This window comes from Chelonia mydas, chromosome 2, assembly GCF_015237465.2.
Source record: "Chelonia mydas isolate rCheMyd1 chromosome 2, rCheMyd1.pri.v2, whole genome shotgun sequence".
Taxonomy (NCBI): Eukaryota; Metazoa; Chordata; order Testudines; family Cheloniidae; genus Chelonia; species Chelonia mydas.
In genome coordinates, this window is record NC_057850.1 from 216,939,244 (window position 1) to 216,951,814 (window position 12,571).

Sequence of the window (12,571 nt, forward strand, 5' to 3'; positions counted from 1 at the left end):
GCTGAAGATCCTGTTTCTTTAGGGCTGGATTCTAACTGTACTGAGGCATAGGAGAGGAACCAAGCAGACATGCCAAACCCGCAAAAAAAGTGCAGAAATCGGGCTTGTTTTTGGCTTAATTGGCTTGTGAGTTTCTTGTTGGTTAGTTTTTAGCTTGTAGCTTGTTGCTTCTTTTTTTTTTTTTTTTTTTGATGGGCAAGGGGCAAGCAGGGGCAAAGGGGGGAGAGAGTCAGGGATGCACAGCGGGCCCACCACAGTCCTAGACTGCATGCCAGGGGATCCAGTCACATAGAGTGTTGGGGTTCTTTGGCCTTGTTTGAAATGGGATTAGCTTGATTTTTGGCTTACTGTGAAAGTCGGGGTGCTTATTTACCCTGTGAAAGTTGGCAACTGTGGAACCAAGCTGTGATTCTGAAATTGTGCCCCAGCCATATAGTGACTCAGTCAGAGATGTAAGGGTGCAGGCATGCTGGAAGGTTCATAATTGAGCCTTAGTCTTTAACGTGTACAGTCAAAACCACCTGTATCTAGGTCTATGGTGGGGAAACAAAGTGATAAATATTAACTGTCTGGTATTTCTTTGTGGGCCCAATTTGCAGTACTCATGCAGCCCCTAGTACAGCGCAGTACCTATAAGACACAGTCCCTGGAGGACTGACTTCAGTAGAGATATGACAATTTACAATTTGATTTTACAGTAGATTTTAGGGACAGATTTCAGGGATATTTTAGGTCAGCAGAATATCTTTAATCAGGTTGGAATTTGGTCAGGATACCACACTTAATATCCCTACTTCTGCAGAATATGCCATGGAAGCTTTAATGGCCATAAGTGAGTTGGGACTAGGTTTTTTGACTCATCCTTTAAATTAGTGTACAGTGCCTTCAAATACCACGATTCAGAAGGAATAATCCCACCTATTGACTCCTCCACACCACTTCTGGCAGCACCTGGATTTTCTTTAGAGGACTGTCATCTAAGCAGTGACCAAACCTGGCCATCCTTAGTGTGTGAGACCATACAAGTTTAAGGCAATCTGGGTCACTGGGCAACCCCACACACTAGTTGGTATTTCTGCAATTGAATATTTCTCCTAATATGTTCCTCTTTGTTTTACAGGTTGTCACTCTGTGGTACCGAGCTCCTGAAGTTTTGCTTCAATCCAGCTATGCAACACCAGTTGATCTCTGGAGTGTTGGCTGCATATTTGCAGAAATGTTCCGTCGAAAGTAAGAAATACTGTTTTGTCATCATTATTATTAATGTGGAAATTATGCAGAAATATACAGTACTATATATTGTAACACTGTATGCAGTAGAAGATTGGAAGCATGTTTTATTTACAGTTGGAATTACAAAAGCCCATTATATATAACTCAGGGTTGTGACTTCCATCTTGGATTTTTTTTGTGCGTCTCCCACAGCCCTTTTTAAAACGTTGTTTTCTTTTACAAAAGCACATGTGAACACTGAAACAAGAACATAACACCTGAATCCAGATGGCTGAGATATAGATAAATAGGGGCTGAAGGGTCTATTGATAGAGGTGTATATTGTAGGGTTCTGGAAATAATTTGTTTTGAGGAAGGAAGGACATAGCCTTCAATACGACATAGCCATCTTACTTCTGGAGTTTGCGCTTTTTGAGTTCCAGATGTTTGCTTGTAGTCATCTCTTGGCATACTTGAGATCTGGAAAGTCACTGTAATGTCAATTTCTAGAAAAAGACTGAGGTGGGAGTTTTTGAAGAATAAACTGTTTTGACAATGTCTAGGGTAATGTAGGTAGTAAAACTTAAATGGAGTCAGAAATAAGACTTATTTTTGGCTGATTCTGTTAAATTAACTATCAGTGTTGGCAACCCCCATTTTTTAATGTTCTCTGTATACATATATCTTCCTACTGTATTTTCCACTCCGTGCATCTGATGAAGTGGGTTTTCGCCCACGAAAGCTTATGCCCAAATAAATTTATTAGTCTCTAAGGTGCCACAAGTACTCCTCGTTCTTTTTTCAGTATTCTCTTGAGTATTATACTTACTTGATCTTATTATCCCATATAATGCATTTTGGATGAAAACCAGAAACTACTGCAGAAATTATATGGTCTTACTATACAGTCTATGGTGACATGCCTAGAGAAACCTCATACACCATTTTGGAACAGCTACTGTGAAATAAAATGATGTACCTTTTAAATAAATGAATATGAAAATCTAAAGGAAAATGGCTCACCTTTGAGCTTAGAAATGAATAGTCCGTTTTTTACAAATTATAAAGGTGTAGCCACAGTACCATGGCCTCTAGAAACAACCATGCGATAGCAAGACTTCTTGACAAAGATGAATTTGCGATATATGAAGTTCAGAATGCTAACTGAAGCCTTGCAAAAGGATTTTGGGATTTCACTGTTTATTAATGTTAACATACTGAAATATATTTGTTCTTGGGCTTATTGCCTAGTCAAATGGCCAGAGAAGATTTACTACACTCCACCCTCTGTGTGTGACTCATAAATGAGATCAGAAAATGAGAATGTGGGTTTTAGGAGTTTCAGTTAAGTCCTCCATTGCAAACTTTCAGATACTAAATTTTATTCCATAGAAGGTTCACAATGACACTGACTTTTCCAAGATTTCACTTGCAGCATAAAAAAAAAGTTTCATTTTTGCATTGATAATGAGAGTAAAACATGACAACCAAACAGAGAACGCTTTATGATCTGCTCAAGAAATTTTCTTGTCATCTATTTTACAGTACTTCCCTAGATGAAATATTGCCTTGTATAAACCCTATAAAATTGCCTGGTGTGAACCCTATAAATTAAATTTTCATTTTTTATAATGCAGCATTCACTTTCCAAATCCACAAATCTAACATGATCAATTGAATTAGGAACAATTGTGCAAATTCAAATATTGGATTAAGGGTAAAAAATGGCAGATTTTTAGCAGAAATAAGATTTGATTTCAAGCAGAGTTTGATACAACCAGGCCTTCTGTTGTCCCTGCCAAAGACAGGGTCATTTTGACATTCTCAGTCCTAAATCTGGGAGACAGTTAAAAACTGTGTATGTCAGGAATCTGCCAAGTGTATATGTGCTACGTTGTTCAATTAGTAACATTATGACTTACAGATAACGATATTTGAACATGCAGGAGCCCAACATATGTCATAAACCCAATTTAAGGCTTCACTGTCATTAAGCTACAGTGAATAGCATTGAATATCTTCTTTATGGATTGTTGCATTGAGTCAATTTTGCAATAACTTTTGTATGATATATGTTGTCTTTTTAACATCCTTAATAAATTGCAAAAGAGACTGTATTCTACTGTGAACGTGGTGGCAATAAACTGTAAAATTTTGCAAACTCCCATGGATTATTTCCAAAACGTTCAATAAGTGTAGCAGCTACTTCTGCTGAAAAATAAATGAATTTAGCTCACTACCCATCTGCTTTTCATCTGGCATTGAGGGGGTGAGAGAAGGAGAGTTGTTTTTGTTTTTTTTAAGTTTACCTGTTGGTCCAGCATTCCAGCCATCCTTTTCTTTTTGCCAAATCACCAGAGACTTATTTTCCATTCCTTCCGCCATTCTCCTTTGCTTTCACTTGAAAATATTTTTAAACTTCTGTCATTTCTAACTGCTATTCTGATGTTCTCTTTATATCAGATGAGATTCTGATAGCCTTACTCATGTTGAGTGTTGTCTCATTCCCAGAATAGTTTCAAAAAAGTCAGTGGGACTATTTGTGATATAAGATACTACTCAGTATGAGTAAGGCTATCCTACTCCACAAATAGTCCCATTGACTTCATTGGAACTGTTCTGGGAATAGGATACTAACCAGAAGCAAGGCTATCAGAATCCGGCTCATAGTGCTTACAGTGACCCAAAGGCTGCAAAAGACTGGTTATGCTTGGATTAGCCAGAGTATAGGTCTTATTTCAGATTTGTGTGAATGAAATATAACTTTCTGCTGAATCAGCCTTAATCATAGATCAATAGTAGAGGTTTTTTATGTTTTGCAAGGCACTTCCCCATTGGCTCGGATTCAAGGATATACACAAAACTTTGTGCCCGGCCTGACGCAGGTGATCTAAATGGCAAGTTACATGAGGAACAGCCTGTCATCAGTTAGAAAACTTTTTTTCATCATTCCAGCTGAAATTATACAAAATTTTGCTGTGGTTGCAGAAGTGGATAAGTTTCTGTAAAGCCTGTTGTCAACAATAAAGCATCATGTAGCATATCACTCGCAACAAAGTACCATGCACCTTAATACCAGCTCATCTTTATCAATACAGTGCTTATTGCTACCCTAGAACAAGTGCTTCAGTGAAGGGTGAAGAAGGTGGTTGAAGAGTCTGTGGTGTAGCTGACCTGCACTCAGCGCAGACCCAGAGGGGAGGAGAGGACAGAGGTGTACCTGTAACACGCTTGGGGTGAAATCCTGACCCCAATGAACTCAATGGTAAAACTCGCATTGACTTCAATGGGGCAGGATTTCACCCTTGGTCTTTATGCCATGGTGTTTATTGGTAGTACTTGGTGTGCTGTACTGTGAATCATTCTTCATTGAGCTCCCCTTACCATTTCTTCTTATGTACACACATTATGGATTAACTCCTGGCCACACTGAAGTCAGAGTGAGTGGCGCAGTTACTTCAATGAGGCCAGGATTTAGTCTGATTTTTGTTGGTAACAGAAGAGTGGGATGAGTGGAGCCCATGTTCCTTTTTTAATCTTTGACACGTGTCAGTAGTAACATCTCTGGAGTCCTTTATTCCATATGGTCTCATTTCAGACCCATGCTAGTTCTTTAGTCAGATGCATCCCTGTGCTTGAGAATATCTAGTCACTGATTCCTCCCTATCTTGGTGGGCACTGCACTGTAGATGTGGAGCTGCTGGAGTATTTCAGTTTATTTACAGCCTTCCTGTATCTCTCTGCATAGTCAGCTCTCCCTCTCTTTGCAGCTCATACCCTAAAACATATCTTTCTAGGCCCCCACTGCTGCTTGGACAGATTTCTGAAATGCCACACTGAAGCAGAGAGAGAACAGGGTCATCAGATGCTTTTCAAAACTATAAATATCAGAAAAGGTAAAAGGAGCGGAGACAGCAAGAATTGAAAGGACAAGAGAAAATAAGGAAAAAGGGAGACATCTCTGACTGGATATTGAGGAGAGAGGGTAAAAAAATTGCCATGCAAAGACATACGACATATGAACGCTGCTCATACCTATGGATTTCCCTGTAAAGTGGCAGGCCCCTTAACTGAGATGTAAGAGAAAACTGGTATCTTTATCATGCAACGAGTTTCAAACACCAAGTTTGAAATCATATTATCTTGTGTTTTACAGAGACATTTAAACCAGCGTATCTACTGGACCAAGAGCACAAAAACCTATTTAGCAAGTATCCACTTATCTGTTTGGTATTGGTGGCAGGAAAACTTAAAAACAAACCTTTTGTTTGTTTTTAAAAAATTAAGGTGGACAGTGCTGCTTACAGTTGTAATAGCTCCGCAGCTCAATTTGCAACCTTTGAACCAAGGTTTGATACAGTTTTGGCCTGAGTGAGTTTTTGCCATTTTTGGAAATTATCTTGCTTTGTTACAAGAATGATTTAAGTGCAAGTGCCATAAAAGTTCAACACAGACCAGAGCAACTGTACTGGGAGCAGATTTCATCCCTTGGAAAGATCCAGTCAGCATTGAGGACTTCTGTACTCTGCACTTTTTCTCCTTTATTCCTCTGCCATTCATGTTCATAGGGATGTGTGGGAGGCTGATGGTTTTTCCAAACCAGACCTAATGAAACAGGATTTTTCTTCCTCCCTAGACAAGTGGCCAGTCTATCAGAGAGATTTTTCTTTTCAGAATTTCTACTGGACTCTTGGATTCGTATAATCAAGACTGGCTGAACTCAGGCCACTAATTTAACCCTTTGTTTTCCCAGTCTGACAGGTTAACAGTGACATCTTGATTGAAGCTCTACTAACAGACAAAGGAAAGGCAGAAGTGTGCACTGGTCCATGTTGTTCTAGTATGTTGACAAACAGTGTTTTCCGCTCAATCCTAAATCAGTGGCAAAAGTCCCACTGACTCTGGATACAGGACATGTGCACATTAATGAAGGGAAGGAAGGGTGGACAATCAGAGTAAGTCTGAGGATTATCAAGCAGAAAAAAAGAGGTAAGAGGTCTCAGGACAGTGATGTTGTCATTCAAGTAGATAGGCCCTATGTAAAATACATAGTGCTGCTGTTTAGCTTACATTTTCCTGCTAGGCTTTGCAGGCTGATATCTTCTCAAGTGTCTACAGTTGGGTTGATTGATAGCCGTTAGTCAAATCCAGTAACCGTATCAGCCTGTGGTTAGAGATAAGTGTTAAGTGAGTGCCTGGCCATTCAGTTGTGGTTTTCCTTCCAGCTTCCAATCGTGCCAGACTTTCATTCAGAGGAATAAATGCTGTGGGTAAGGGAAACCGTTGATAAACCATAGAAACCAAAAACTGTCACTAACCATAACAAAAAACAAAACAAAACCTGGACGGGGTGGGGGTGGGGGACCACTAGAAGCTATGTGAGTGCAGAGTTGAACTGGATTGTTAAACACAAGTATAGTATTGTGGTGGCTAATGCAATGATGATTTTCCCAGTGAAAATAAGAAGGCTCAAAAAAAATGCCAACCTGATGTCCTCATTGTCTAGTAAATAGAGTTTGGGGTAGATTTCCACTGGCAGTCCAGTGCCAAATTCCCAGAAATTAGACACCTAAACACAAAGTCGATGTGCGCCTTTTGTTTTAAATAGTTGATGGAACCCCTGATATTTGGAGGGGAGGGGGAAAAGTCAAAGGGGGTAAATGACCAATCTTGGTCTTAAAAAAAGAGGAAAGAAAAGAAGGATGGTCTTGGGATTCCCTTTTTCCCCAGATGCCCAATCCCCCATTAAGAGGTGCTATTTCTGTCATTCGAACCAGATATGGCCAGCAGCAGTTCTCCCACTGGGTGCTTCTGCTTTAAATTGGGGGAACAACCTTTGCGGTGAGTCAGAAAGAAGCCGCAAGGGAGGGGAACCTGACTTGCCATGGGCAAGAAAAGGTCAATGACCACGGGATGCTGGTAGGCTGCCAGAGATGACTGGAGACATCCTTCCCACTTTCAAAGAAAGGCAACAATCTAGGGTGGGATTGTGGACGCCTGAGGGATGAAGGCCAAGCAGCAGGCATTGATACTAGCCTTGAACACTGCACCTGCTTGAGCTTAGCAGACCTGGAAAATTTCCTATTGATCTTTAGGAAGCAGAAAAGAAATAGATCTAGTCTGACTTCAAAATAGTCTAACCTGACCTTCACTTTTTAAAAAAGTAATGGTTAGAGGAAAAAAATCATTCCAGCCTGTGACAGGGTGGATGGCTGCTGGCCAGAAGTCAGTGGAGAAGGAGTGAACCCTCTCCCTGTGAGCACAGATGTCTGCCCTGGACTCAAATATTTGAAGGTAATTAGTACATTAACGTTCTAATGGGGATGTGCTATTGGGAGATGAGTCTAATACCAAAAGTCAGGGTCCCAGATTCTGACCTGTGCTTGATGTAGCTCGGGACAGGGGAAGGGCAAAGAAGGTTGTATGCCACCTTTGTAGTCCCCTGTATTCTGGTGCTAGTCAGGAACAAGCTTAGTCCCAGCATAAATCACGGCAGCCTGAAGACTGCTCTAATTTATACCCAGCTGCAAATGGCTGTAAGAAAAACAGCTACAGTGCAGAGGTTCTTTGATCGCACCCCTGTTTCTCAGTTGCAGTCCCTAGGCTGAGAGGAGCGGTAGCAAGTTCTATGCCTCCTGGGGATTCCCCTTATGAAAGGGATTTTCTGGTTGCTTTGCCGAGCAGTGAAAAACTGCCAGAGTGGGGTTCGAAAACCAGCATATGAACTGCAGGAAGAAGGCTAAAACTGAGAGAACTATAGGCCATTTTACTGCACTTCTTCCCTCTCCATAACTTGACGAAAAAGAGCCTCTCTATATATCTTTGGACTTTGGCTGAGGGAAGCCCTGTAGGATTTGTGTTTGGTCCTTAATGGAACAAAACATGTGTATTTACTTTTCTGTTCAGAGCTGGCCTTACCATGAAGCGAACTGAGGCAGCCACCCCAGGTGCCAGACTGTGGGGCGGTGCCACTAGGACACAGAGTGTAGAAAATTGTGTCTGCTGCTGTTGCATATGGATTCTCTCTGGTCTAGATGCACAGAGATAGTGGAGTGCTGTGCTGGAGGAAGGAGGACTCAAAAGATGTAACAGGCAGGTAGGAGAAAAGGTGAGAGGGAATAACAGAAAGCAGCAACTGAAAAGGCTCATTGCCATTGTGAGAATGCTTGCTATCCAAAACCTAGCACTGCGTGGCAATTGAGATCAGCTGTATGTGCCAAACAATGGAAACTTCCTTAAAATGTGGAGCTGATGGCCGAGTTTGATGCTGTACATCTAAGAAGAGTCACCACACAAGTAATGTACACACAACACTACCTTGGGAAAAACAGTTCAAAATGAGATCATACAGTTACTGGCACCAAAAGTCAAACAGAAGATTGTGGCAGATCTGAAGTCTGCAAGATATTACTCTGTTATTCTGGACTGCACACCTGACATCAGCCATATGGAACAAATGACTTTAATGGTGCGTTTTGTAACACCAACAGAACCTAGTGAAAATGTCCCTGCAATGGTGACTGTCAGAGAACATTTTCTAGAATTTATTGACATTGATGATACTACAGGAGCTGGTATGACAAATGTGCTTCTTAAAAAACTGGAAGATACGGGAATTGCGATAGCTGACATGAGAGGTCAGGGCTACAATAATGATGTCAACAAAGAGGAAAGAACGGAGCAGTGCAGACACAAATCCGAGAGTTAAACCCTCAAGCTTTTTTTGTCTCATGCAGTTCTCATTCATTGAACTTGGTGGTCAGTGATGCAGCATCAGCTTCTAGTGAGGCTGCTGAATTTTTTAATGTAATTCAAAGCATCTATGTATTTTCTCTGCATCAATTCATCGATGGCAAATTTTGAAGCAACATCTGGGAACATCGTCTCTGACACTGAAACCACTGAGTGACACACGATGGGAAAATCAAGTGGAGGTGTTAAAGCCTATCAAACACCAAATTGGGAAGATCGATGATGCCATAGTTGCCATTATGGAGGATAATGCATTGACAGGAACTGTTTGTGTGAGAACAGTGGCAGAGGGAAATGGAATCACCAGAAACATACATAACTTCAAATCTCTGTGTGGCTTAGTGTTGTGGCATGACATACTGTTTGAAATAAATGTTGTAAACAAGAGACTCCAAGGTGTTGACCTTGATATAGCTATAGCAATGGAACAACTGGACAAAGCAAAGTCATACCTACAGTCTTACTGGTCAGATGAGGGATTTCAAAACGTTCTGCGGAGTGCACAAAAGTTGGCAGAGGAACTTCACACTGAAGCTATTTTCTCACCCATTCAAGAATACAAGAGTCACTGAAGAAGAAGACATTTTGATTATGAGGCACGAGATAATCCCATAAGAGACCCCAAACAACAATTCAAAGTTGAATTCTTTAACCAGGTGCTAGATTGTGCAATACAGTCAGTTGAAGAACGTTTCATGCAGCTCAAGGAACACAGCAGTATATTTGGGATGTTGTATGCTATTCCAAAATTCCTCACTATACCTGAAGAAGACCTACACCAGCAATGCAGGGCACTAGAGACAGTGTTGACACATGATGACATGCGCGATACTGATGCGAGTGATTTAGGTGGTGAACTGAAAGCCCTTTCAAGATACATTTCAGCAGGATCAACACCAAAGGCTGTTCTGGAATATATGTGCACAAATAAGGTGACCACCCTCTTTCCAAATGCTTTTGTTGCTCTGCGCATACTTCTAACACTTCCTGTAACAGGTGCCAGTGGAGAATGCAACTTCCCAAGCTGAAGTTAATAAAAACACATCTACGCTCCACAATGACACAGGAGAGGCTGGTCGGCCTTGCAACCATCTCAACAGAGCATGAGCTGGCCCAGACTGGACCTTCAGCAGGAAGCAGTTCAAATCTTTGCAACCAAGAAGGCACGGAAAGCACCACTTTGATTATTCAAACAGATAAAAATGCCACTGTTTACTATGCAGACAAGAAAAGTAACATTTGCTGTTCAGGCGTTTTAAAGTTAAGTGTTACTTAAAATTTTTGAACAAGGCATTTTAAGTTGTTAGTTCTCTTTTAATGGGGTAGGTAGCAGAGCAGTACCATGAGAGGAGAAGAACAGGGAGAAGGCAGAATTGAGACCTTTCAAAGTTTTGGCCCAAGAGAGGGAGCATGGGGGTGTCATTTGAGCTCCCTGCCTCAGGTGCCAAAATGTTGTGGGCCGGCCCTGTTTCTGTTTTACAAGAAACTTCCACAAAATGTATTTAAACTCCAGATTGGTAGTCAGGATCCTTTCCTGCTTCACACAAATACCCTTGAAAGAAAAGAGAGAAAGACTTGATTTTAACTTTGGCTTACATTGTTAAGCTTCCAGGTGCTTTTCACAGTCAAGTATCTGGTCAGAGAATTTGATCTAGACAGTTTTTATTGAATTTTCTGTATTGAATTTTCCAGAAAAAAATATAATAATTTCCTACCATTCATCAGCCATAAAAAATGTATGTTATAGCTCAGAAATATATAGAATAAATCTGTCTCCTGTTTACTTCTTTCCCTTGCAAGAGCTTTGCACTGGCAGCTCTCCATGTGTGTTCACCAAAGCTCTTAGATGATCTTTATATTTAAAAAATATCAGTAAATCTGAATCCAGAGAAGTGGAAAATGAAACAGATCCATAAAGGACCAGGAGATAGCAGGACTTTGACAGCATTTAAGGACAGCTGAGCAAAACATAACACATCTCTGAAACGTTTTACCACTCTGTACCAAGTAAATATCTGTCTAAACCAGAAGAGCTCAAAGTGCCTGGAGAAAGTAATGTGGAATTTGATGCTATATAGATATTCATGGTAATATCTTTTTCCACAGGCACTGCACTACTGTTTTGATCCAGCTTCTCTCTAGAGTCTGGGATCTTTTCAACCACTGTGCTCATTCCAGTGGTAGGGCCAGTCTTGGGAGTCAATATGCATTTTACCTGATTAACAACTACAGTGTTTGGCCGTTAGATATAAGCCCATGGAAGGAGTAAAAAATATTTGTTATTGCAGTCGGTAAAATATGATTCTCCATGCAGATCCTTTCAGTGTCCCAAATCATTAAAATCCATAGGAGGGGAGAAAATCTCCATAAGGATCCCAGGTAGCATTTCTCCCACATAGTCATGCTGTGGACTATTTCACAGGATATTGTGCACCCAAAGATGGCAAATCCTTGGGAGCCACAGGGGGCTGAGGCCATCCACATGACAGATGTACACCCCACACTCAACCACTGCTCCCCCCTTCCTGGCCAGTGTTCTTCTCCGTCCCCTGCACAGACCATAGCTCTAATGTCCTTTGCAGGGTCCACAGGATGATGCTGTTTATGTGCATATACCCACATACACCCTCATACATATTTCATCCTCAGGGCATGATCCATGCATGAGACTCTTCTGCATGTATACAGCTTAGGGGGAGATGTTTATACCAGGCCAAAGTTATTACCTGCCCTAAGCTAAAAAATAGCAAGTTTTTGGAAACCCCATTGTTCAAATCACAACAGACGATGTTAAGAATAGTTCCATTTTTAAGACAATTCAAAGTTATAGTCAAGCTTTTTTTGGTGTCTATATGCCTGTTAAAAATACTACTGTAATGCCCTCAGGTGCACTAGGAATAATACTTCTAGTTGCAGTGTTTTAGGCTGTTTACGGTAGAACACTGTAGTAAGGGTGATAACTCATCCAGTGCTTTTACTATCACGTCTCTGTTTAGTAGTCAGCTTAGTCTAATAAAACATAGTACTTGCAGCTGGCCTTCTGACCTGTTTAGAAACAAAACTTGTTGAAATAATAGTTTGTGTTCAGTGCAAAGAGTCAGCTGTTGAAAGTCATTGAGGGCATTGTTTCTTGGCACTGGGGCCATGAGGCAAAGATGGGTCACAGGCTGTTGGACATCAGGGTGAAGCCAAAATCACCCCTTTAAAAAAAATTCCTTTTCACATATATATATTGGTGGCCACCGCCTCTCTTAGGTACTTATGTGGCCTCTATTACATAGTATTTAAGCAGCTAACGACATCCCGGTGAAGTAGGGAAGTGCTACGATCCCATTTTACAGGTGAGGGACTGAGGCATACACAGAGAGACGAAGTGACGTGACCAAAGTCACAAAGGAAAGCTGTAGCAAAACAGGGACTTGAACCTGAATCTCCCAAGCCTGGGCTGAACTCTAACCCTGAACCCGCCTTCCTTTCTATCAGCCCAGGTAAGAGAAAGGAAAGACAAGATCACGCCTTCCTCCTCCTGTGGCTGCGGTCTCAGAACCCACATTCCCAGAATCTCATCTCTGAGGAAGGCACAGCTGACACTGTGACACTGTGCAAC

The 12,571-nt window shown here is 41.2% G+C and overlaps 1 protein-coding gene across 5 annotated transcripts in view; it reads left to right on the plus strand.

Annotated features, from left to right (window-relative positions):
- The window catches only part of CDK6 (cyclin dependent kinase 6), a 198,353-nt gene that overhangs the window by 144,064 nt on the left and 41,718 nt on the right, over nucleotides 1–12,571 (plus strand). For all 5 annotated transcript variants that reach the window (XM_027822721.3, XM_043541202.1, XM_037890689.2 and 2 more), the window contains one exon: nucleotides 1,121–1,230. In XM_027822721.3, the coding sequence (XP_027678522.1) occupies nucleotides 1,121–1,230 (110 nt within the window). The remainder of the gene's footprint in view (nucleotides 1–1,120; nucleotides 1,231–12,571) is intronic.